The sequence below is a fragment of the Leguminivora glycinivorella genome, chromosome 9, assembly GCF_023078275.1.
Source record: "Leguminivora glycinivorella isolate SPB_JAAS2020 chromosome 9, LegGlyc_1.1, whole genome shotgun sequence".
NCBI classification, from domain to species: Eukaryota; Metazoa; Arthropoda; class Insecta; order Lepidoptera; family Tortricidae; genus Leguminivora; species Leguminivora glycinivorella.
The window spans coordinates 9,642,116-9,669,516 of record NC_062979.1 but is presented as its reverse complement, the minus strand read 5'-3'; the positions used below and the strand labels follow the sequence as shown (position 1 = coordinate 9,669,516).

The following is a 27,401-nucleotide window of genomic DNA, read 5'->3' as shown; positions in this document are numbered from 1 at the left end:
AGGTCTACGTTCACTCTATCCGCTCAACGATATTTAGGGAGACTAGCAGGACGGCGTTCTCCCATGCTCTCAAGGCGAATGTGAGGTAACGATACCGCTCAAAACCGAACGAAACGGTGTGTTCTTGTGTTGAAGGACGAAACTCATTTTGGGTTATCGTGCCAGCGAAGTAAGTAGTAAGTAATAGGTATAAGTAAGTACCAAGTAAGTAGTAAGTATTTGTTCTATCATATATTCTGTGGAAGTAGGTATGTAAGTAGGTATTCATAATATTGCATGTCAAAGGAAAATTATTTTTCATACCTACTCAGTAAAATCTGCGTCTATTATATTCAATTGTTTAAATCCAATTTTACATTCCAATTCTATAGCATCGATTCAGTAAATAAGGGATAGTTCATTACGTTTTTCATAAACGTAGGTATTTATACTTTCTAGCTATTTGATTTTGATTTTGAAAATATACCTACATGTGATTTACTTAGAAATAGGAAAATTTTTGTTTGTCAAATTTCAACTCAATGTAACGTACAAACTATTCTACTGTATTGTAGTACGGGCGATTTTCCGCAACCGATTTCTTGCGCGTATTTTGCGTGATGTATAAGCTAACTATTATCAATAGGTATTCTAATTATAAGCAGATTAACGAAATAAGACGTAAGTAGTTTGTCATTACCATCATTATACATAGATAAACTTACATTAAGAGGTTAAAGGTGCACTCTACTCAGTTAGGGAGTTTTCGCATTCGATATCGGTCGGATCGGATAGTGTGAGAACTGAGAACACACTTAAAGTTAAATTTCAATCTTCATAGTTGTGTTTGAATGTATGTACCTGTAGTTGTGTGTTTGAATGTAGGTATGTATAGTTTTGTTTTTGAATGTAGGTATGTAATGTATGTATGTTACGAGACTATTTAGAAGTCATTTATTTTCTATTAAGGGCTATTCATCTATTCATTTCTTTTGAAATCGTTGACGTAATTAAATAAAGCTTAAAGTAAAAGGGAAATAAACTATTTTCATCACCAAAACCTAAATCATAGAATTTTTGTCTGTAATTTGTGATAGATGAAGAAGAGTTAGTTTCGCAAAGAGGACCTGAAGTAGGCCAACAAGTATGTAAAGGAACACTTTTGTATTTTAAATGTAATGGTAGGTATGTGTATGTATGTTATTTTAGTAGTCGCTTGTTTCAAGTGATACGGTAATGCTTGTGGTTGAAACATGATGTTTAGCATAACATCGCATTACATGATCCTAATAATGCCATCTAGTTTCAATTTGTAGACTTTAGAGGGCAACGGGTAGATTGGTGACAACATACATTTAAAATGTAGGGTGTCGCGAAGAAAAGAAGGAAAGTGGACCGTCAAGAAAGGTGAGAGGTCAATGAGAAATTCCGTCAATGTCGTCATTTTAGAAATGTAAACTGGAAAGTTTAATTGTTTTACGTACGTGAAAAAGACGGTGTATACCGTAATCATATGTACAAGCGGTACGTGCGAGTGTGTTATTGACGCGGGGTAAGTGTTATACGACTGTTCGTGTATTTACAGGACTAGTTCTAAATGTGCTTAGTGTTCATTCATATTTTTCGTGCGACATTTTGTCCGAAACGCAATTGTTCCTACGGTGGTAAAATAATCAGAAAAGATAAATGAAAGAAAATTAAACATCAAGGCAATCTGTCTTCGTCGATATACATTGCCTATTTCACCACAGTCGCCGCAGCACACTTAGTTCAGTGGATTGGGCTACGAAGCGGTAGATTACCGGTTCGAACCCCGGCAATGAAATATTTTTGTGTATTTTATTGTTTGAGTTTTTTCCTTTTAATTTGTTTTAGTTTAGTTTTAAGGTTCTTCCTCTATATTTATTTTAGTTTTGTTTTTAATCTTATTGTTCAAGGTTATCCATTTGTGATTAAACTTTGGTCAATTGTTTCCTTTATTTAGCTTCTCACAATTTGAACCCTTTAGAATACGCTAAATTTTAGTTGTCACGGGGGCATGTATGCCAGCGAGTAAAGAGAATTGTAATTATTACGACGTGTGTAAAAGAGGACTTTTGTTGTGAGTTATTCCGTGAGTATGTAAAAGTTTAGTTCGCAGGGGGGCATGTATGCCAGTATGTATAATTGTAATTAGTTTGAGTAAGCAACAGATGAATTAAATTGTAAGTGTATGTGTATGTTACTTTTGTTTCCGATTAACTTAATTAATAATTGAGGGTGCTCGTCATCATAATTCGGCAAAGGTTAGAAACCGGTATCTAATAGTTTTACATTTACAGAGTTAGTCAATAGCATAAAACTTGCAATGACATGGGGGCAAGTTTCATAAGTAACATGCGTTAAATTTAGTGTTAGGATATCTAGTTATGGTGGCGTAGTAGTATCTATTTACGCATCGCTACATGACAATATTGTTCTTTAAAGTATGTTTCTTATCATGTGGATGGGAAATGAATAGAAATATTTTATTCAAGGACCTAGCAACAATGAACTACAATGTAATGACTATGTGCGAGTCTCGCTATTTGGAAAGTTGTACGAGAACCTATTAATTAGACCTTAGCTTGATGAACCAATTAGCTACTTACACTAAAATTTATTATTTGTTTATCAGGCATAGATTTTATCATGTTTTTCTATTCCCAAGTAAAACTTATTGTATATAAGGGTCATCCGTCTATAAGCCGTCATTTTATCCTCCACCTAGCTAAAAATATCGTGTAACTGTAACAGTATTAATTTTGCAATTTTGTGTTGGGGGAACTAAAAATAAAGGTTAATCCAAGGTTTATATTTTGTTTGTAAATTACACTAACTCGACGCGTTTCGTGCTTCGAGCTTTTGAGTTACAGAGCCAGCAGCAGACCCAGCAGCAGTTGTACGGGACAGCAGCGTTGTACGGGCCAGCAGTTGCAGTAGAAAATCTACGAATTGGAGTGGCTGTCTTCGCCTGAAGCCCCTCCAAGAACATATTTGTGCAGTCAGCAGGATCTACTACTTCGGCAGGATAAACAAGTTCAAAAACATCTGAAGAGGATCTGGATAATGAAGAATGAGACGTGGGTAATCGTTTGGTTTAGGATATTTGTGGCTGGTCAAATGTAAGATGAACATGTTACTATTTTGTAGTTAGAATACCTAAGTTAAGTGGCATAGCGCGTAATAATTTTGGTTAAAGCAATTGGCGTAACTATTTTGGCGTAAAGTAAAATACATTTGGCGTATATTTAATTGCAATTTGGCGTAAATGATTTAGCGTAACTTTTAGAGCATATAAGGCGTAACCAAGCGTAATTTTTAGAGCATATAAGGCGTAACTTTTATGGTTGGAATAATGTGGGATTGGTTTTTGGTGGTTGTGGGTAGCCAGTGCATGTGCGGGGCTATGGCTTTTTGTTGAACGGCAAGTCATGGTTTCGTATGTGTAAGGGTTTATTCATGACTATCAGGAATTAATTCTAACGTTGCTCTGACTATATTTATTTTTAGCGTAATTTGTCTCAACCAATTACGTTAAACATTAAGCGTAAGCGTAAACTTTAATTATAAGTTATGTTTTGTAGTATAGTATACTATGTAGATTTTTTCAATATAAAGCACAATGCAGTAAATATTTTATTCAAAAGGAAATGGGATTAACTTTTTTTACTGTCAATATTTTGATTGTTTGCAACTTTGTATTAAACTGTATGAAAGAGCGAGTGAGGAAGAATAAAAGATGATTGAATGGAACATGTATGATATGTGTGTACGACTCAGATGATGTATGTTATGTGTAGATGTAAGAGAGGATGGATGAAAGAATTGATGTAAGATTTTGTATGAGAGAGTTTATTAAGAGTTGTTTATCATCAAATATTGACAACAGTTATTGTTATTTGCAAACGGGGAAAAGGGGAACAAAGATGTGTTATCAAGAGAATATTGGTGTTAGGTTAAGGTCATACCTTTTATAGGTAAATTCTTTTTGATAACACAATACTCTACAAGAAGCTATCACTATTCGTCCGTCACACTCTCTATGAACGAGTGGGTTTGCAGAAGGAGTGTTTTGATTTAGTTTGCTTAACCTATCTTAGGGGATCCGGGGTACCGGGCTGCACAGCAAGCACGTGGAAAAAAAAAAAGAACCATGTGTTTGAACTGCAGTGACGTGGCGGTCCTACCTTTGGAGAGAAATGTGTGCCTCTGATAGACAGTTTTGGTTATTGCTATTTAACTGAAAAGCTTTCTATAGAAATGATTTTTTTGAAATCAATTGCATTGTAGATTAGTATGGCATTTTGCAGCCGATATACATCCAGATATGTATAATTTTTATAGTAATTTTTCATCATAAGTAGGATTATGATAATAATAACTTCCACAAAATAAAATAAAGTTATTATTAATGTAATAGCAAGGCTGAGGCTGTCCAGGAGTTCCTTCCTGTCCATTTGTATTACCAGTAACTCGGTCGAGACTTTCAAATACTTTTAAGGATGTCTTCTACTTTCTTAACTGACCATTTGGCTGACTCCTGAGCTTACGTGATGTGGGGTGGTCAAGCATGTGAATTAAAACACATGTTTGAATTACTTCGTGTCCATCTATCCTGACGCTAACCTCAGATAAGGAATCTAGAGTTCGTTTGGGTTCCACACGAATAAAAAAAAAAAAATCGAGTGGAAATCATTTGAGCCATAACGTAATATATATGAATTCAAAATACTTCTAGCTTTCTTGCTTGGAAATAGAGTACTACATCAAGCCAAGAAAGAAAGGAACCGGTTGTCCTGTGTGGTTTATTGACTGGAGTTATTGCCACTGGGAAAAAGTGTTGGAGGTTACCGCAAAGGTTTTTCCATTCTTTATGGGGAGGTTTTCGTTGTTTCTGGACATCTGGGCAATGTAGGTGGTGGAATCTCAATGGCTACGGTCGTAGATTCCGGATGAAACGCGAGGACTTTGCTACATAGGGCTCACTTGCCTCACAACCAAGTGTCGCATGGAGGGTGGAAATTCTGTCTGAAAGCAATTGGACTCAAGGGTCATAATTCTGTGGGTTTATAATTTCATGCCGGATAATTTGTTTCCTTTCTAGTATTGGTCACTTTACACACCACATTTACATCAAAGGGTTAAATAACAATATCTGATTTAGAGTGGGAACATTTGTGCTCCGAGTCAAGGTTTACAAAACCTTTTCTCTGTGACAAATGTTGGGGGCAATTGTGACGATCCGATCATCTCGTTTCGTACAAACCTATGCATGCATAAATATAATATTATTTTCATTCCAAATAGAAACATCATTCAAAACATCGGTAGCAAAAGTTCTAGGAAACAGGTCGAAACTCGACTTGGCGTCAGGCGATGGTGCGCAGCCAATCACGATCGAGATGAGCGCGTCGGCGCTGGAGGGTGCGCGTCGGATGCCCATATATGGTAATACAAGCGAGCAGGGTCGTCGGGGCTCCGGGGGGACGCTAGCGTGGCAGGTTCGGGCGGGGCCGTCACCCGAGCGGGCTATATAAGCCAGTACACGGGGCGCAGGGGGAACATTCAGGAACGAGTCGCGGGTCAAGGCAGCCACGGGGAGATCTCTCCAAAGATAAGAAGGAGTCATGTGAGTTCTTTATTATTTATCACTGTTTTTCTTTGTGATTTCAATATGATGTTCTATTGTGCTTTGTTATATGACTATTTTGTGGTACTTTGAAACATAAATGATTTATTAAGGGTTTTTATTATACACTTAGAATAATCTATGGATTTTAAATAATTCTCTGATATTCTAGAGCATATTATATTATAATTTTATTACAATGCTTATTGCATATTTTCTGTGTTTGAGATCCAAGGGTCTTACATTAATTCCAAGGAATGCTGAAGCAAACTAAATTATTTTATATGAGAACTTATTACAATGTTAATTATATGGTTATCTGTACAAGCTTTTGCTTTAATTGGACTAAGGTTCTAAACAACTTCAGAAAAACAATGCTTAACTGCATGCTTTTGTGTTTGAGATCCAAGGGTCTTACATTAATTCTAAGGAGTTCTGAAGCAAACTAAATGATATTTTATGTGTTAATTATATGGTTATTCTGTACAAGCTTTTGCTTTTAAATGAACTAAGGTTCTTAAACAACTTCAGAAAATACTGAAGCAATTTATATTTTATTTATTTTTCAGAGATAAAATATTATTTTATTTCTGGATATTTGATAATATTGTGATATTATATTTTTATTATTTATTATATCTTTAGAATGAGCTGCTAATGGGGACTATATTTTTTTGGAAATTTAATTGCTAAAGTTTATGGGATAGCTGGGTTTTGAGAATAAAAATAATGAGACAAGAAGATATTACAGTTTGGTTTTAAAATTATTTTTATTATTTTGATTGAGTAATTCCTGGTACAATTCTTACCTTTTTTTTGTCAATAAAGTTAAAGAGCTTAGGGACTAGGTTCTGTCGGGAATGCCAGTTTGAATTAAATATTTTTATTTCGGATTTGTTTTTGATAAATTAAAGAGACTCAGGTCTTTTCTCTTGCTAGTTGGCATTGAAGTTATGATGCTTGTTTGGGCAGGAGGTCCAGGCTTGAGTATATCAGCTAAGCGTAACGTGACAGTTGAGGCAAGTTTTGTATAGCAATGCGTACAAGCTTACCACATACAATGATGGCCATTAAATGGAATTGTCTTGTTCAAATATAGTAATTGTAGTCTTCATTTGTCAATATGTTGGAGGAGAGTATGGGGTTCTATGGTTTATAAAGATCAAAATTTTTAAGAGAACCGGTTGATAGGTTCACATTCCAGAAAAGATGATTCTGAGAAAGGATCCAAGGCCTGGCATTTTAGATGACAGAATAGGCGACCTTACCTCATGCGCAAACCAGGGGGTATTTGCCTAAATAAAGCCCTAAATACAAAATAAAACAAGGGGTTCTTGGAATTCTTGAATTGCAGTGTTTTCCTTTAAATTATCTTTGAATAGTATTAATAGTGAAGTTGTATTCTCATTTTCGCTGATTCTCACTGATAATTTAAAATAGAAACAATAGAAATAGAGTTCCAATTTTATATTCGATTCAAAGAAGAATTGAACTGGCAAATAGCTCTACGTTGATGGTCAGAGCTTAGTATGTATTACCGACTATGTATTGTAATTCATACTAAGACGCGTTGGGGATAAAACACCTTTAAAAATAAAATTCCTAAAAATTTGACAAATAAATTGAATTTTTCACCTTAATTATTGAATTTTATTTCTTTCTACTTCACAAAGTGTATATTTGACTATGAGAATTGAAAGAATATGTTGGTTGTAATTGCTCTATAAAATAAATTATGTATCGGTACTCATCTATAGGGAATATCAGAATAGCGGAAACTATTATTACCTAGGAGGTAGAATTTCTAAATGTTAGGGGAATATCTAGTGTGTTGAAACTTCCTACACTTGAGAAAAGGATTTGTGGTTACTTCGTCCAACTTAGGCGTCCTTCCTTTACTAAACGATCACATTTTGTTATTTTTCTTATGGCCAAACGTTTTAAATGCAGAACAAAAACAAACAAAATACATTGGGATTAAATTCAGGGGTAGATATTGAGCTTAATGGGTTTTGGGTTGTTAAATATATGGGGTGCTTAGAGTAGAGTATAGGCTAGGGTAGGTAGGTCTCCTTTTGACTGTTACAACATCACTACTCGTTGTAAGGCGAGCGTTCACCGTTTCTCACATCCAGTTGATCAAGTTATCTCTAAATCTAAACACAGCGAGATGTAAGCGGAGATACGACTATCTGGTCGGATGCCGAGGTGTCTGGATATTAGGAGCGTAAGCAATTTGTCAAGTTCGATGTCCATCGTGTCAGTGGCGACCGGTGATGTTACTTCGATGGACACTGGGCTACTAATCTTATACTTCATTTTCTAGTCGAATGCCCTCAATCATTCACTCTTGTTGTTCTTTTTGTAAAGTCCTTTAATTTGGGTTATTGTTATCAAACCAGTAGGTATTTCTTTGAGTCTCAATACTTATATGTATCCTTTGTAAGGCGTAACCTTAAAAAAAATAATGTTTTTAATAAACTTTAGTGTATTAATCAACCCGAGCCCGCGTTGTTCAAATAATACCCACTGCTTATTTAGTAACCAATTTGCCTGACATCATTGAATATTTTATCTGCCTTCGACTGGCGAAATTCATTGTTACATGGCTACATTTTAACAATTTATGATGCAATCAGAGTTTCTTTCTCAGTTTATTTGAAGAAAATTATTTATTTTATTTCAAATATGGTGCTGGAAATTATTTCGGAGGTTGCTTAATATTCATTGATCTCGACTCACGATTTGTTTACGTCCATGTGCGTAGGTGCCTGACTCGTAAAGGGTTTTGGAAGTGCCCTAATATAAAAATCGTCCATGACCTCAAAAAAGGGTTTTTTAGGATAAGTAGATAGGTCAGATTCCTGGGGTAGTTTACCAGATGGGAAACTTGAACCATTTTATTCTGATATGTGCCCCAAATAGCATTATATTAATCAGCCAATAGCGTTATCTGTCTGGTCTGGACGTAACAAATATGCTAAATAAATAACCTTTTTATTTTTAAACTTCGGAATGATTCAACTGCTTCCCACCTGTTCAAGTCTCCCAGACTCCCCTACTATTGCGATTGTTTGATTTACCTGTGAGTTCCGAATCCAGAGCGTCCTCAATAGCTCACCTTATAATAGGTAATATTTATAGCTTCCGCTTGCTGTCCTGATTGGGACGAGGCGTAAAAGGCACGTAACGAGTCGCGGACGACCGGTTACGCCGCAGCGTTTCATGAGGTGTGAGGTGTGAATACGACCATGCACTTCTATCATTCTTATTGACAACTATTGAATTTGAAGTTAATTATTTTGAACACATCGTTTTTACAAACTCAAATAGATACATTATTCGAGTGAAGAATGTGCTGTGAATATAATATTTGATCAATGAACATAGTTTGAATTTTAAGTTCTACATATTATATAATTGGAACCTGTGATGACACAGGTATAGATCCCCACTATAGGCCAAAATAGAAACAGTCAGAAATTAGGGAATTAAAAAGTACCTAAGATTAAGATTAGAAATACATTTATTGTCTTTCTTTAAAACAATCTATAAAGAAATATCTGGCTGTTTATCCGAAAATTTATTGAGCGGTCTTCATTTAATAGTATGACATATTTCAAACTATTTGAGGAAAGTTGATGGAGGAGTGAAAGATATAGTTGCTGGTTTACGCAGATGCTAGGCTAGACTGCACTAGCCTTTTCTTTTTTTAACTTTAAGTTAACTTTAAGTACCTATTGAAATTTGTGTTTATTATGTTACACAATTTAGTTGTTTTTAATACTACGTTGAGGAATCCGCGATTCGAAACGGAGTCAGATCACGTCGATTGTCATATGTTCGTGTGACCGGCATCGCTACCGGCGTGAAATTAGTAATCCAACCAATTATCGCCATTATTCATGAATGCGGACCAGAACTTATAATCGATTAGCTCTACTGTGGATGATGCGTTGATTGTATCAATTTCTGTGATTCGATATCGGCTACCTACTCGTATTTTACAATAAACATCCACTTCAATTAATAATTGTTTCCGTTGCACTTGAATTTATTTATAACGATTTGATTACATTTTGTGGAAGTTTTTTTCTCGTGAACATCGAATAATTTAGTCTACTCACAGTATGTTCCATAGTAATTTAATATGAGCAGCTCTAGAGAAAGACCTTATTCTTGTGAAAGAATTCAAATTAATTCAAATTACTTCGAACAAGTAAATGCACAAAAGTATCGCTCGAAGGAGGCGAACTAATTAAAAGTTTGCTTTCGTACTAATAATTCGTTTGACTGTCAGAGTTTTGCGTCGTTAATTTTAATTAAAGAAACGCGGAACCGAGTTTCGTAACAATATTAAAGCATTGAAATTGGTGATCCGCTAAACTTCGTCATTCCGTTCGCGGATGACCGTCCATTTTTTTTAATTAACCCTTCAGCCGGTCTCATCTGCTTCGCCATTGGAGAAGTTTTTGGTTTCTACAGGACGGATAAATCAATTATAAGGAGTTATACAGCGCGCCCATTTGAGACTTTAAGACCTCGCCCGCCTCGCTTCTCTTTAGCTTTGGAAGACAAAAATTAAGAAAAGTTCCTTTTTAAGTAAGAACCCCTGCTCCACTTTTAAAATACTGTCACGAGGGGTGATATTTTGCGGCAGTTAAGTGTACTTTATAGGTACGTTATGGCTTTCGCAATATTATCTGCCGGGCTTTTACTTCTACTGTGAATTCACATTCTTTGCTTTTAACGTTATTATTTTTGGTACTACATACGATATGTGTAGTCATGTGTTCGCACATATACTCGGTATTCACACCATTAGGAGGATAAGGTCTCCGACAGCCGATTTCATTATTTGCCAAGCCCGGTTTCGCATCTTCGCAATACCGCGCTCCCTTTGTTCACGTATTAATCTCGGCGGGTTTCTTTGCGTCTTTGATTAAGGCCAGCTGTGATGTATTTCTTGCCGCTGACCTAATGGAAAGGCATACATCAAGTGTCCACTTTATTGGCTAGCGGATTGGCTTAATGGCGCCGATGCCTGTCTGGAACATACTAAATTTCGTCACCTAGTTCCTTGCGATTTTTATATGAATTAGAACGTTCCCAACAGTCTTTCTCAAACTATAGTAATTTAATTATGAGTCTCTTTATATTCGAGTAATCGGATACATAAGGGAATTTATACTGTTTCAATTACCTGCTTTTGTAGTGCCTTGCATTTTGTGACATGTTTGGGGAAAATCTTTTAATCTAAAGTTTGCTCAATTTTAATATGTCCCGATAGTTTAAAATTGGATTACTTATACAGTAGTAGACGTAAAGAGCATTAACCTTTCCCATTTGAATGAATTCTCAAAGTTTACCATGTTAACGTTAATTTATAGAGTCTCATGTGTTATCTTGATAATGTCAGGCCATTTACATGCAAATATAACGTGGCAGCGTATAGTTATCGCGTTTGCAGCTTCTTTATTCCACCGAAGGTCAAAAAGCTTCTTACGTTATCTAACCAGTATTATAGTAGTTTTAACATTTTGTTTAAAATACATACATATATCTATAATTAAGATAGCCATCGTAGCATGATGAATAGTGGTATTTCGTTTTGTTAACTAGCTAACGGTCTAGGAGCCTTCTTTTTAACCAATACATCAATGAGACGTCAGTTTTTGTCGAGAAAGTCGGCGGGACGAGAGCCCGACTGGCATGTTGTACGTACACGTGTCAGACTATTCCCAACGTGTGTCATAGTTCACTGTTTTAACAACAATTAATCACATCTTTTCACCGTCGACTAATTTTTAAATATGATTTGATATACAGGCGGTCAGTACCGTTACCGTAATGTTATAAATTCAAAGAAAGAGTAGTAAGTATTTAATGGTTTGAAAATTATTATGCATTTGTGGCGGTAATGGTGCTCGCATGGTTTCACCATAATATCAAAATAAAACAGCAGATTTTATAGAATGGGGTTATTAGAATTAGAACTGCTTGTAAAATCCATGTAAACTTAGTACCGTAGCATACATTCATATATTCAGGCGTGCTAAGCCAACAGTTTTGCTGGCAATATATTTATATTACCTACCTATATATCGGGGGCAATCCTAATGTATCGTAATATTCCTAGGCGTGGCGCGTGGTCCGTGGTTTGTAAATAATACGACAAACTGAGGGTCTATGTATAAAAGTCAGGCACATCGTAAAATAGTCTTCACATAATGTACATAAGCTCAAAAGAAATCTGTATTCCAGGTCCAATCTTGGGTTTTTTTGGCGTCTTATAGATTATAATTAGATATTGAAATTTAAAACAACAGCGTCGATTTGACATCGACTCCTGCGTAACCTCTCATATAAGTCTTCCGAAGTTAGTTCTAACGCTGCACGCTATGTGCGCGTATTAAAATTTCTATCTAACACGTTTACAGAGATGCAGTATCACGGCGTGCAACGATCGTAAATGTCATCTGAAAATTTATATTCATTACGATTAGATAGCAGAGCACAATGGTCCGGCTATTGTTGTGACCGTGTGCCACCTGATCGATGTCCGATATTGCGTTTTTATGGTCGAAGCTGGCCTCCTCTTCCCTATATAGATTTACGAGACGCCCTTCCAAAACAGTAGGATATGTGTTTTACATTACTGGCCACACATTAGCCTATTACGAGTTAATTTATACACCGCCCACTTCGAGCTTCTACTAGTAGTATTACATTACAATGCGCGTCTCGAATAAAATATTATGCAGACATTTACTAATGGCACGCTGTTTGAATCTTAGAATAACTTTATTATAAAACAATAAGCATCCAGCGATAAAACCTAATTAGAAAATTCTTTGTTTATTGTTTTCTTAATAACCTTCGTTGTTATGAAGCAAGTTATTTTTCTTTTTGTATTACAGATAGTTAATGTGGGGATAACTTGTACTCCGATATTTTCTTTGATTACCTACTGGATATTGGTCAGTGGTGAAGCTATAAGTTTTGGTAGAAGAGAAAACGTTTTCTTTTGAAGTGATCTGGGAAGCGTTTACAGATTTGTCTACATTTCGGAAGGTTGATTCGGAGGTTAAATATCGCTAAGCATATTGTGGATTTAGTGGTTTTTGTTCCAAGTTAGTCGTAGAGCTCTATTTGCCGCTTATAAGGGCATTTTCAGAATTTGGGACCCAAAATTAGCGTAAGTCGTTAACAAAAATGAACTCGCTGTCAGTTTTGTGACGACAATTAAGCATGAAATTTCAATAAAAAATAATGTTTTTGTGTTAATTACATAAACTTTAAGCGATAATCTACATTCCAAACGTGAAAAAAGTAAATTTTTAGACAGATTTTATACTTAATTGTCGTCACAAACCTGACAGCGAGTTAATTTTTGTTAACGACTAACGTTTGGTGGTGCAAGGGAAAGTTTAGGGCAAAATGTCGTTGGCGCTAACCTGATGGATAGATCTCATTAAATCTGTGGCGCTCCAGCGTAATACACAACTCACTAGAATCTAGAATACTGCTGCATGGCGCCACATCACGACAGAAGCAGTGGCGAAATACTCGATCACCACGACCACTGACAAGAGCGCGACTGAGAAGAAGAAGAATCCTACTACAAATCATGAGTAGAAAGATAATACTTTTCTATCAGACATGACAATCTAACGTACTTATGTACTAACTCGAGTTAGTACATAAATCTCTTAATGGGCTCCCCTACAACTTGCGCGGTATAGATCCAAGTTTATACCTTAGCGCTTATTCGTTGTTACAGCTAGGTGAAGTTCTGACGTCCAGTTAAATTTACATTAAGTATGAGCCGAGCCCCGGGGCTGCCGAACGCCGACGCAACTTACGCACAACTGTGCTCTTAAATTAAATCCCGTTTCTAGACCTAACTAAAATGTCTTCCACGGCAGTATTTAGTATTCTCGTGTATACAAAGTAACAAAATGTTCTATTAATTTTACGCAATATTTCGATGCCATACAAAATAGCACCTGTACTTTTAAAGAGAATAAAAAATTTTCGAGGATGACTATTTCGTCGCGGATAGTGCAATTACCTATGCAATACCGCGTAGGTAAGTCACACACAGTAAATAAGGTTCCAGTTCGATTGAAAATGTTCGATACCTATAGGATTCTTATTTACACCTGTAAGTTAGACGGTACTGCACTATCCCCTACGATTTAGGAATTGTTATTTGAGAAATTATCCACCACACGCGTTTACCACAACTGCAATAATGATAAACGGTAATAAGTTAATGACATATGTAGAAGAAAATAATACCTTGTCCCACGGTTAAACAAAAGGATTTTTACGTCCTAAAATAACAAAGTACATAATAACATCTGTAGTTTTTTTATATAGAATATTTTAAACTCTCGTAAAAAATTGCCGCTTACGACTGAATATTACACACGTTCGTTATATTGTTACTATTTTAGTACCTATTCCGCGGAACTAGTCTTTACCGCTTTATGTTAATGAATGTAGAGAAACATTTGCACTTTACCTAACATGTGTAGATCGTTTCGCGGAAAGCTAGCTGCACTGTGGTTTACGTTGAATAATCTCGTACAAAACCGACGCACAATAGCCAATGCGAGTGTTTAAATGCCCTATTAAATCTTACAGCCTGCGTAGGATTCTGTGGGATTCAATTACGCTTTGTGCTCGATGAAAAGCGCCGGAGTTGAGGCGCGTAAACCGAGCCGCGAGCCGGGAACACATCCCAACACCTCGCGCTCAATGAGCCCTGTCACAAAAGGTGCAAACGAAATAAGAACACCGACGCAGACGCGTATCACGCCGGGGGTAGATTGAATAAATGCTAAATTAAATAAGAGCAAATAAAACACTCCCTTAACAAGTAAAATACCCGTTTGTGAGCTTCTCCCATTATTTAGCCGGTGACGTTTGCGACAAAGACTTCCATTTGCCCACCTCGTCTCGCTTGCAGACGGGTCGTGGGCACTAAAATAAAAATGAAATATTGTTATTTCAAAATGGTCAGTACCAATCCAAAACGAGTTGATTTCTTATTTCGAACAAACGGTATAACCAATATTATAGTAACAATAAATTATGTATAATTTCGGCATTTTATATTCATCGAAATATTGACACAATCTTATCGCTTGATTACTCTGATCGAACGTGGACCGTATTAAAATTATCGGCACTCGCTCGCCCTCTGATCGTTCACGGCAACATAAACAGAACGTTTTCTATTCGGAAACCAATTATCATTAACATATCATAGACGAGGCACCGACGCTCGCTGGCACGCAGTCGGGGTCAATACATTTACCGCACCACCACAACTGATAGATCCCTTCTGCCTCCCGCATTCTTTATGTCCCGTCACCGACCTCGGTACACCTCGACGCGCTGCGTAGCTCCGGTTACACTGGATGTGTGCCTGCCAGATTGTTATACATATATATATGCAGTGATGTCCGTAAGTAAGTATCAAAACGAGACGGCTAACCAAATCGCTTTTGTTAAGATTTTATCTTGCCGTTAAATACTTCTAACCACGAACTATAGTAGATTATCGGCCATCTCGCTCGCGCCTGCAGCGGCTATCAACTCGTTAATATTTAGTATGTGATGATATATGTACTTACTACTAATTTTTGGTTTTATTTGCTGGCTTAGGTATCTATTTAACGTTTTTATTTGTTTTATAGCAATTTCAACTCTTATTAGAACATTAGCATTCGGAATTCTTGTACGTAAAATTATAACTATTTTAAGAGTTTTAAATAATATTTTGCTATTCCAGGATTATTCTATCTAATACAGGTACAAGCTTTCAATCAGCAATCATATATGTTACAATATCTTTTTAAGGTCTCTATGATCAAATATAGTTACTTATGGATTTCTGTTTATTGTGTTTTGCATACATACATTTATTGTAATATAATGTACATATAAGCTCACAATAAAACATTTACCAATGTTTAAATAGGCTGTTTCAAATGTGAAGGCTAGAGCGCTAGCCACACTAACATTGGCTTGTATTTACTGCGATAATTATTTTTTCCCCTCACTAGCTCGGACGTGTTTTGTCCTTTAATACCAGCGGGTAAAAACGCATTTTATCCACTAGTGGGTAAAGTAATTTGACCTTGAATAAAATCAAATTAACTGCTTTAAAATTGACAAAAGTAGGTGAATCTAGTAATAAAGATGATTTACCACCTGTGAAACTACTGGAAGCAGTGATAAACGCATTTTTTGCGCTGTAGTTTCCTCGCTATAGTGAGGGGAAAAGTTTTGAAATGTATTTTACTTCTCGTGTGTTAAAAATCTCGCAAGTTCAGGATTCTAATCGAACCACTCGCTTCGCTCGTGGTTTGTTGCTCGTTTTTCAATTCCACACTCGGCGTTAAAATACAACTTTGCCCCCTTGTATAACAAATAACTATTATTTCATAGATTTAGATATATATGCTGTCAGTGTTGAACTATTATTAGATAAAAAAGAATACCAGGAATTAGAATTACACAGCATTAGCCGGCAGAGTACCTTACTCTACTACTTAAAAAATAGTTATGATAAACATACAGAAAATGACAGTACTAGCTGTATAACGTAATTAAATCTACTGGTATATTTTTATTAGACTACGCTTATAAACAAATAGCCACATTGAATTAACAACAGGCTTGTTAATGTTATTGAAATAAAAATTGGATTATAATTTAAATCTCCCGTCTGCAACTTAATTAACGTCGTGGTTTATAACAGCGTATAATTTGCGTCAAAATTGTTTTGCGTTCAATGAAGATCGTTAGTACTGTGAGTCACCGCATGGACTCGCTACATAAAGCCCATCACGTGATTTTGTTTGGTTTCGTAATAGCAGCAATAATAACAGGTTGCGTCTCGTATATCGCTTAACGAGAGAGATTAACTTTGCTCGTTGAACTCTTTTGTACCGCGCGCCCGTTTTTTCCTAATGATATCAAACAAGTCCAAGCAGAACGGTTATGGCAGAACATTACACGCTCTAGGATATTAAAATGAGACAAATTTATTGCCGCTCTCCGATTATGAGTTCGATAAACGCGCAGACCGGTGATTATGATATCTCGCAGTCTAATCATACAATCGATACGGCGTTGCGTCCTGCTCTAAACCAGTACTAATAAAAAAGAAACTTGTTATGGACAGTAGGTAAGCGGCGGACAGTTTACTTTTGAAAATCAACAAGGCGCTGGATTGGGTTCACGCCACTAATCACACTATCTGTTTGCTATGGGGAAACCTAATATTATGCCAGCTTCATCTAAAAGAGAGTTTTCATTTCAAAGATAAACTAATAACTCTAGCGTTACACTGTTTATGACACAGCAAAGAATATTTGTCTACCTAAACAATTTTTTAAATACTTACTAATAAAAATGTCATATTGCAAAAATTTCAAGTCAGGATTGATATACAGTATGTATTTAGTTAAAAAAGAACATTTCGCTTCAGCTGATCAGTAATTTGAAATTTAAAAATAAACCAATAAGATTGAAACTGAGTAGATGAAAAACTCACAATATATCAGCTACCCAAAGCCCACTGTACCTGAAGCTTAATTATATTGAGATCAAACTATATTTACAACGATTTTATGTGATTTTACGTGATAATTTTATATAAGTTCTACGTTTTAAATTAACCCTAGCGCAGTCGGTTATATCAAATCATTCAACTTAGCTTGGCTTAACTCTATGAATAATTGATCCAACTTACCTGGTTAGAAGAATATCTGACAGGCTGATACTGATTAAATGTTGAACTTGTTGAAGGTGTTCGAAAATGCAGAACGAAGTCGTTTTTCCACTTTGCAGCTCCAGTTTACCTGAAATAACCTTACTCTCTTCTTACTGGAACGTATTTTCCACGCTGATTCGAATGTCAAATTTTGTCGAACCGCCCGTGTTCACCAGTTTATGGTTTGTCGATAGGATCAGTACGATATGACCACGAGCCCTGCTGATGCCCGACGCGGGTCGGAACGGTGCGCTATCGGTCGGATCGGGTTGAACAATACCTCGAATGTTTCAATATACTCCGACAGCATTTTTAACGTTTCATCGGTGCTGTAACAATCGTTAAATAAATTCTCTACGCCTCCCCGCGCCTCTGATTAATGTTCTACACAGGCCGACGTCGCGTTTATTTTTTCACCTTCGTGTTATTCTCTAGTTTAATTTATGGGGCACGGGAACTGAGATGTGAGTACCTACTAACAGGCGTGATTTCTTTGTTTGGACAGACTATTTGAAAGAAAAACGCAATTGGACGTATCACCATTAGTTAGTGTCAGATTTTATTGAGCGGAGTCATTTGGCAATATTTTTTTGAAACAGAATATCAGTATTATTCATGTTTAGGTACCTACTAATTTTAATACAACAAGCTATCACTTAATGCAAAATAATCTGTTAGTAATAAAATGCCAATAAGTGAGTATAAAATAGACTTTTAAAGAGAATGTGTACTTATTTAACAAGTAACTGTAGAATGTGTCACACAATATATTATTATCGGCTTGGCGAGCAGAGCTGTGTTCGCGATAAGTTTTAAAGCATCATTTATTGCAGATCAACTCTATATGATGTATGAGTGGTTTGTAATATTTTCCTGACCAGTATTTTTTCAACTAGAATCAGGTATGATCACAGCTTTATTTCTCTCACTTCACTGCACAAAATTGGGAGATATCATGTTATATTGAATATATTTTTTGGTACGTGTATTAAAAGACCTAGCTAGAAAAATTGTTATAGAATGGTATTTAGAAAATAAACACGACTTTATTTTCTTTTGTCAAAATTCAGGATTCAAATCACTGAAGTTCCTCTGAAGAAAAAGGCATCAAGATTGTGATATAATAAAGCACTAGGACTTTGAAAATCCGAGCTTTCTCTAAGGTACCTTATTGATAAAATTTACTGCTACTTACCGGCCAGCCCATTTTAAAGTAGGTATAATAGACTTCGTGGGGATATTTTTTTACAAATAGTAGCAAAATATTCTTATTGGAGTAATGGTTTATCACCAATACGGCGACAACATTTTAATTGGATTTCATTTTCAAGTCTAATCTATGATCAGTAATCGATTTTATAATTCACTTTTATCATATAATAACCATACCATCTAGTTTTATCATAAATAGTACTTACATCGAGCGAAAGAATTCTGTCTTAACAACTCAACTACTCCACACGAGATGGCGCGCGTTTTGCCACGAAAGCTCAAATAGAGATGGCGGTATGTGCCTATTATTTCCGGATAATTCTAGAATGTAATAGCACATCTGTTTGAAGTATTGAGTTTTAAAATAGTACTGAGATAATACAAGAAGCTTAAAATTCGTAATAATAATTAAAACACTTAATGAATACGTAAGTGTTTTCACCCGCGAATCATAAAATTCATAAGTTAGTCAATGTTTGTTATTTTGTATCCTTGACCTGTGTTGCCATCTAGTTTTCTCATAAATAGTACTTACATCGACCGAAAGAATTCTGTCTTAACAATACAACTACTCCACACGAGATGGAGCGCGTTACACCACAAAAGCTCAAATAGTGAATTTTTCTATTCGTGTTAAGTATTCTTTTCATTAATATAAAGACTTGAAAATATTATAATTAAGAATGTTTAAATAGTTGCGCCGATGTCACTATCTTGCATTATCATCAACCAATTTTAATGAAATTAATATTATCTTATTAAGTATTATTATGGCAAGTACTATAATGCATTTTAAGCTAAGCTAAGATATTTAATCTCTTTCTTTCTCATAAGTCTGTCTGAATTAGATAATACTCCTTGCATATCTAATAAAATTATACCATGTTTAGCTAAATGGTTATCTAATAAGCTGCCTATACATTTAAGTTTCAGCTGAGTAGCTAAACAAAATAAGCCTGTCGATACAATTTGAGCACTGTAAGTAGGAACTGGTTGGCGTTGGCGACCGCAGCCGAGTGCTTGCGGCGAGTGCGCGTTGGCTACGAAGATGGAACTAAAAAGACTTAGAGGTCTTTCAATATTCTTGAAACTGTAATATATTTTTGTTGTTGTTGCAATTAGGACCGATACATACTTTTAATTTGAATTAGTAAAAGATTGTTTAATTGGAAAAATTACCAGTCTTAGTCGATTCCGTTCGTTTGACTACTAAAGTCAGACCAAAATAAGATGACAGCGATTTTGGAACAGACTAGGCCAGAGTTCGCAAGAGTTAGTTAAATAAACAAAATAATTTGATATAGCTATTAGCTTGGTCGATTTCAAAAATGTAAATTGTGGTATTTTATGAAAGTAAGACTATCAATTCTAAGCATGTTCAAAGTAAGCATAAGTAAAGTTAACAAATAAAACTTTCTTACGAAAACTTCTTAGTTCAACTTACAAAGCTGAAAAAATTTTCCGAACCAATTCGACTTTCTCCTAACAAAGACTACGGAATCTAACTGCAACCTAAAGGACATCAGAGTCACGATCCCGCTTTATATATATAGCCGTGATAGCGGAAAGGTGAGATCTTTGTGAACTTTTACATCAATATCTCAACAGGCCGGTCGAGTATCGGTCTATATCTGTAGAAGCAATCTCGATAGGCAGGAATGAGGCTGGATACCCTTTTTGTTCGCGGCTCCATTTGTTTCACACCTACTTAGGGCTGCGGGGAGTGCGCTCGTTACCACAGATTGAAGGGCCTCGGTCACTGACCGAAGCTCTCCGCTGATCTTGCCTGAGAATATTTTCTGATTTTATATTGCAGTTTTATTCTCTCCTTTTTATATGCCTGAATTCTTGAATGTTTAGCAAAAAATGTTGATACTATTAATAGGTAACTGAACCCTTTTATTAACTGAGCGACGCACAGTACTTACCCTATATATTGTTATTTCATACTATTCGTATATTGAAGGTAATTATTATCCTTTCATTAGTAGGCACTGAACTCTTTTAATGAGATCTGATATAATCCTAATAATATAACCATAAATCTGTTGCTTGGGAGCTTGGTTTTACCCATAACAACAAACTTTTTTTTAGACTCAAAATAGAACCTAATTTAGGTATAATCTTGATGAATGCCGCATGGGCTGTGTTTAATTTTAAAATTTAGTCCACAATTGTAACTATGTTACCTACTTCTTGTCTTTATTAAATTAACTTTTATTCTAACCGTCAAAATATCTTGTTCTTTTCTGTAATTTTTGTAGGATTAGGCTGATTGGAATAATGAAAAAGTTATTAAATTTGTATTTTTCATTTATTTGTCTTTTATTACTGCCTGATACAGTTGAATTTTCATTTTTACAATAAATATTTTCTTTTGGATATGACTACATAATATGTATTCGTGAAATACTACCTTACAATCTACTATATCTAATGTTATCACAGATTGTGGCAGAGATGCCATGTAAGTCACTTTTATAGTATTCGGCAAGATTTGCCTAACCAACACAGCCCGAATATAGGCCTACAAATTTACATACAGCTAATATTTACAAAATCTATTTACATTCTACAAGTCTTAACTTTACTACTGTAAAAAGGAATGGCATTTCTAAAATGGTAAAATACATTATAAAACCGTCCATGATTAAATTCTACTATTTACACCAATTTCAACCATACATATTTACACTAACCGACTAGCCATCACAATATTTGCGTAAAACAGTCACTTGCACTATAGATTTTATATTTTCGAGTCACTAGCACTTAGTTCAGTCTCTTTTTTCACTACACATGGACGGATATCGTGCGGGGAGAGGCCCTTGGCGGAGCTTGGTGAGGGTTGTGGGCTGGGTGCGGCGGCAGCACCGGGTGCGCGCCGTGCACCGGCGGCGGCGGCAGCGCGCCCAGGTGGCTCCTGGCGTGGTGGTGTCTGTGCATCGCCACACCTCCAACCGCTCCCGGACTAGGCCCGCCTCGACACCGCTGGTTATTAGGCACGTCCGGCAACGCAAATTTTAACTTCTCCCAAAACAGTCTATCACCCCAATGAAGATAAGTGTTCGTTTTCAAATATAATCTTATATCAGGGTCCAGATCTTTCTGAGGCACTTCACCTAACAACACTACTATTAGTCTCCTCCGTCTGTCTCTTAAAACTTGATGATGTGCCGATTTAAACTCGAAACGACACCACTCTGATTTTATAAAGTTTTCACTGAGCACCATGATTGTACGACGCGAAGACTCGACGGCTTGTATTATGTTGTCGGCAACGTAGCCGCCCACAGGAAAGTCACGGTAATGTAGGCAAAGTTTATAGGACGGGTCACCGCGCTCGAGCATGGGCGCAAGCTCTTCTGCTACCCAAGCTTCGTCCTTCGAGCTATAACTTACGAACGCATCGAACATTTTTTCTCGATCGTCACGGTCAATGTCACTTGCTCTGTAGAAAAGACGCACTCCAAATCTTGAATGGAACCAAACTCTCATTTCTTGTCTGAATATGAATACAATCATGCTAACGAATGACACCAATAGGAAAGCACCCAAAGTGGCCACAAGGAGCGGAATATAATCTTGTACATCTTCATTACTTATGATCGTTTTGGTTGCGGTTAGATTTCCATTGATACTGTTGTTAATACTTGGCAAACCAGTGCAAATTGTTCCATTTTCACTTGCAATAACAAATCCTGATTCAGGTTCACTGAATGCACTTTCTCTGTACACAACCATTTCAGTATTATTTCCTTGAGAATATATGCACTTAACGTTTGATATATCTGTAACGGAATTCACGCGTTTCATCCATTCTCGGAACATTTCCGTATATTCACAGTCGCATGACCACGGATTATAAGAAAGTGTTATTTCCGTCACAATAGAATTAATTTGCCACACTGATAACATGGTCAACCTGTTGTTGTGCAGATGAAGTATTTTCAAACGGGACATATGATTAAACATTTCTTTTCCGATGTGGCGAATCTGGTTATTGTTTATGTACAACTCCCGCAAATTATCTAATCCATCCAATTCTTGACCTTCGATAGCTTTCAGGTTGTTGTGGTCTAAATGTAGAATTTCAAGTTCTTTTAATCCATTAAATGTTCGATTTTGAATAGATTCTATGTTGGACGAGTTTAAAAACAGGATCTTAAGCCGTTTTCTGCCAATAAACGCGTGGCTGGGAAGCATTTTAATGTCGTTACCGTCAAGGTACAGTTGTGTGGCCTCCATTGGTATTCTCTCAGGTAGAGCATTGACGTATCCTGCATTCGAACATTCCACAACATTTGCTGACCACGACTGATCATGATAGCAGGTGCAATTATTTGGACAAGTCATTTCACAATCACAAGCATCGAAATCACAACAGTGACACAATGCAAAACAATGGAAGTCATATTTGCACAGGAATTGGTGGGATGCAGCTTCCACTAACGCAACATACGCGTTTCCACGATTGTAAAGTAATTTACAATATATGCTGTCCAAATCCATTAACTTCGGTTGAGTTCGCGCTCTGTTTCCAGTGTTTATTTTTTGCAACCACTCCATTGTACAATCACATTCTAATGGGTTTCCGCCAATGAAAAACTCGGGAACCGATTTATCTTGCGGTACTGCCGATATTCTGAGTGAATTTGGATCTAAATTCGTTATTTTGTTGCCATATAAATCCACTCTTGTTAGATTCGGTTTTTTGAAAAACGTGTACGATTGTACTTTTGAAATCAAATTGTCATTGAGATACAACATTTCCACAGAGTTTGGAATAGCGCTGCCAGTGATTTCTGTTAATCTGTTAGAACTGGCATCGAATGTACTCAGTGATAACTGGGATTCAATTTCGAAGTAATTTCCAAGTTCAGCAATCCTGTTTGCATGAATATCGAGCCACTGCAATCCTGTTGGAATCATGGCATAGTCGAACCATTCCAATCGATTATCAGATATGTTTAACCACACTAAGTTCGGTAGTTTGGCAAAAAGGCCTCCTATGTCGGTTAGGTAATTACCATCCAATCGAATAGCTTGTAGGTTGATATTGCCATCAAATGCGCCAGCTTCGATTTTATGAATTTTATTTCTTGATAAGTTTAATATTTTTAAGGATGTCATTTTATCGAACACGCCCTTGCTAATATTTCCGATATTGTTTTCAGTCAATCTCAATCCGTACATTTGTTGCATGGTCATAAATGAGGCGTTTTCAATGCTCACAATCAAATTTTCTCCCAGATCAAGCGTTTTTAACTGAGGAATTTCCTTGAGGGCTATGGGTACCTCGTCCAGTCTATTTCCATTGATGTGTAAGTCTTGTAAAGCTGAACAATTACGAAGGGAGTGTGGATGTATTTTTGAAATGCGATTGCTATCGATAGATAACACTGATAAGCCGTGCAAACCAGAAAACGCGTAACTTTCAATTGCAGTAAGTCTATTGTTTGATAAGATCAATGTATGTAGGCTGTTCAATGGGCTAAAAACATTCTCTGGTATGTGTTCTATGAAATTGTCTTGTAATTTCAAAATTTGCAAGTTGTGCAGATCTCTGAATAGGGCCACTTCCATTTTCGATACTCTGTTGTGCGAAAAATCCAAAAAGACAAGTCGCTTTAGTCCGGTGAAGGTCGAAGTATTTATCCAATCTGATGTCAATTCGTTATGAGATAAATCCAGTACTAAAAGTTGCAATAAGTCACTGAAAAGTCCTGGAGCGAGAACTGTTATAGTGTTATTGTTTAGGTATATCTCTTTGAGTTCTTTCGTATCACTGAAAAGTTCAGGAGGCAAACTTGTGAGTTGGTTATCTGAAAATCTTATAGTTGTGAGTGAAATAAGACCTTCCAGCGCTCTGTCTGCAACTGAATTTAATGCATTTCCTTGTAGATATAATTTTTGTAGCCTTTTCAATCCAGATAAAAGATTCGGTGGTAAAGTATCAATAACATTCCTCGAAAGATCTAATACCAGTATATTATCGCCGCATTTTTCTGTTGGATGACGATGTGCTGAAGAGAACTGAAAATGACTGATGTCTCTCATTCGATTTCCAGTCATGTTCAAATATTCAAGGTTCCTTAATGTACAGAGTGCGCCTTCGGGGAACACTAACATATTATTTTCACTGAGATCTAAACGTTCCAAATTTTGTACATCTCGTGAAAAGGCGGTGGGTGTTATTTCTAGTGACATTGATGACCAGTCTGTGTTATGCGTTCTAATTGTTAGATTTCTCAATTCTCGAAGGCCCGTGAACGCGCCGTCGGAAAGATTGCCAATTTTACAGTACTCAATAGTCAGTTCCCGCAATTCAACCAACTGTCGGAAACTTCCGGGAGACAGTGAACTTTGAAAGAAAAGTGCATCACTGCATTCTAAGCGCAATCTCACAGTGAGATGCGGTTGAATGGCGCTGAAGTTGGTGTTTTCTAATTCGCTATTTATAGTCCGCAATCTGCATTGTAGCGCCACTCCTGAGCCGTCGTCGTCGGTCGTCCACCGGCACTCATCGGGAGCTTGGTACCGCGCCCCCGTGGTAGCCGACAAAGACGCACTCCACGTCGTTAAAACGGCGCTTAGCACCAACAAGGCGCTCGTGAACCACGTACAACACATTATGTCTCGCTTTCACTGAACTTCACTTATTACATAGTTTTGTGATATAATTTTGCACTATGGCCGCACAAACATCTCGCATTTGCAGCGCACATTAGTTCATTTCGCTAAACTTAAGTACATCACTAGTTAAACAGGCCACTTAACTCGTTTCTCGCGAGAACACTAATTGGACAGGATCGTGCGCCCGGCAGTACACAGCAGAGCGCATGGGACGCGCGCACCCGCGCAGAGGTCTAGGGTGGAACTGACTGTGAGTCAAACCTGTGCTGCGCTCGCGCACAAGGCCGCGCCGGTTCACGCGTTCCAACAGGTAAACGTTAGTCACAATTTAGAAAGTCTTAACCGCCTGAAGCTGTGGTACTCGCGGGGCTTGTTCACTTTTACGAGGCAGCCTGTCAGAAAAATACACTTTACGCACACATGGATAGATAACTTACAACACTACACAGCAAAACCGCTTTTTGTAGCGCATGGACGAGCTTTCGTTGTGAAGTGCGAAGGAGACGGCTGTATGGTCTGCGGGGTGAGGCGCGCAGTTGTTGGTGGGGGCTCGAGGCAGCTGGCCAGGTAGTGCGCCGGCACATTGGTATATTCCCTGCTTGTTAACACTCGCCGATGGAATTATTATTTTTTTCAGTTCTACTGTTTCGTTGATTGGACAATGTATTTGTACAATACCAAAATTCGCTGTTGCTAAAAGCTGAATTTACATAACACGGAGCGGCAAATAAGCACATGGTCCGCCTGATGGTAAGCAGTTACCGCAGCGTACGGAATGGATGCCTGCGAATATTAATGATGTTACATGCGCGTTGCTCACGTTACATTTAAAAACTTCAACCCAGGGATAGGAAAGGGAGGATTAAAATTATGTTTTTCGTTCTCCTGACAAGTGCCTACAGGGAGTTCATTTTTAGCAAAAATAACAAAAATCAGTTATTTACAATTAAAGTTTACGCTACTTGCAAATACCACGTGAGACTTGTCACTACGAGTAGTTATCATATCACTAACGAAATGATACTCAAGGACCCTTTTTATTTATATTAATTTTTCATCTCGGATATTATCGATTGATTATCGTCGTTGTAACTTATACTTACTTATTACCTAAGATGACATTAATCGCACCAAAGCCATAAACTTTTATGTTCAAAGAATTAATTCACTTTACAAGTAGATTAGTAGTTAATGGACATTGTATGAATAAATGTAATTACTTTCAGATATGTTGGTACAGGGTTTCCAGTTGACTTATATAGAGTTAAAATTATTTAGTTACAGTTCTAAAACCTAAGTTGGCAACAGTTTGTTGTGATAACTTAACCTATGGGAAGTAAAGTTAATTGCCATAATAGTAAGTTAAATATATTATATCACCCTAACCTAGGTACTTTTCAAGAGATGTTTCAGTTCGTTTATTTCTCCTATTAGAGAAGATACTGGGATGTAACAATTGTTGCATAATATTTGTCTGTTAAATCGTCCATATTAGATTATTTAGGTACTTAATAATAACAAAATGAAACCCAACGTTCTCATTTATTCAGGTAAATATTATGAGACGCACCCGCACTGGGCAAAGAATGCAAGATAATAGGTCGTCGAAAATCTGGGCTGAACGCTTTCGGTTTCCAGAATTTTTTTAGCTAATAGCCCTCTGTTTTGTTAAACGATTTTGATATAATTTCCCACCATTCGGCCCGAACACAGATGTCATATATTGTTGAAATCCACTGAGTTGTCCGTCTTTACTCGCAAACGATTTTGAACAATCAAGAGCCTGAGACATATTTAAAATTACAGGCAAGACTTATACAAAATTTCGGCCCCTATACAAATATATGAATTTGTTTCTTCTATCTAAATTAAGTTCTGTGGGCCCGAACCTCTCATCAAAATAAACATCTACACATTTTACATTTTGCACAGCCACCAATTTTCTAAATGCCGTTTGATTTAATAAATTGTGGACTTGCTAAACCGTAGATTGCAGTTCTCTTGATTTATACCAAAAACGCGAAAGCCGTTATCTACATGCTATTCATGCGTGAGCTCATTTGTGAAAACGTTTATGGATTAGTAATCATAATTTCATACCATAACTGTTTATCCTAATGATACACCATT

At 36.6% G+C, this 27,401-nt stretch overlaps 2 protein-coding genes across 2 annotated transcripts in view; one reads left to right on the top strand and one right to left on the bottom strand.

Annotated features, from left to right (window-relative positions):
* The window catches only part of LOC125229312 (lysine-specific histone demethylase 1A), a 410,072-nt gene that overhangs the window by 202,204 nt on the left and 180,467 nt on the right, over positions 1 to 27,401 (top strand). The gene's annotated exons all lie outside the window — the stretch shown is intronic.
* LOC125229310 (toll-like receptor Tollo) lies at positions 20,931 to 25,563 on the bottom strand. The gene has a single exon (XM_048134116.1). It carries the CDS (start codon positions 25,266 to 25,268, stop codon positions 21,429 to 21,431), a length of 3,840 nt encoding a protein of 1,279 aa, XP_047990073.1. The 5' UTR covers positions 25,269 to 25,563; the 3' UTR covers positions 20,931 to 21,428.

Bases quoted from the DNA above. Each gene is read 5' to 3' on its own strand.
- LOC125229310 (XM_048134116.1), bottom strand. From the start codon at position 25,268: ATGTGTTGTACGTGGTTCACGAGCGCCTTGTTGGTGCTAAGCGCCGTT.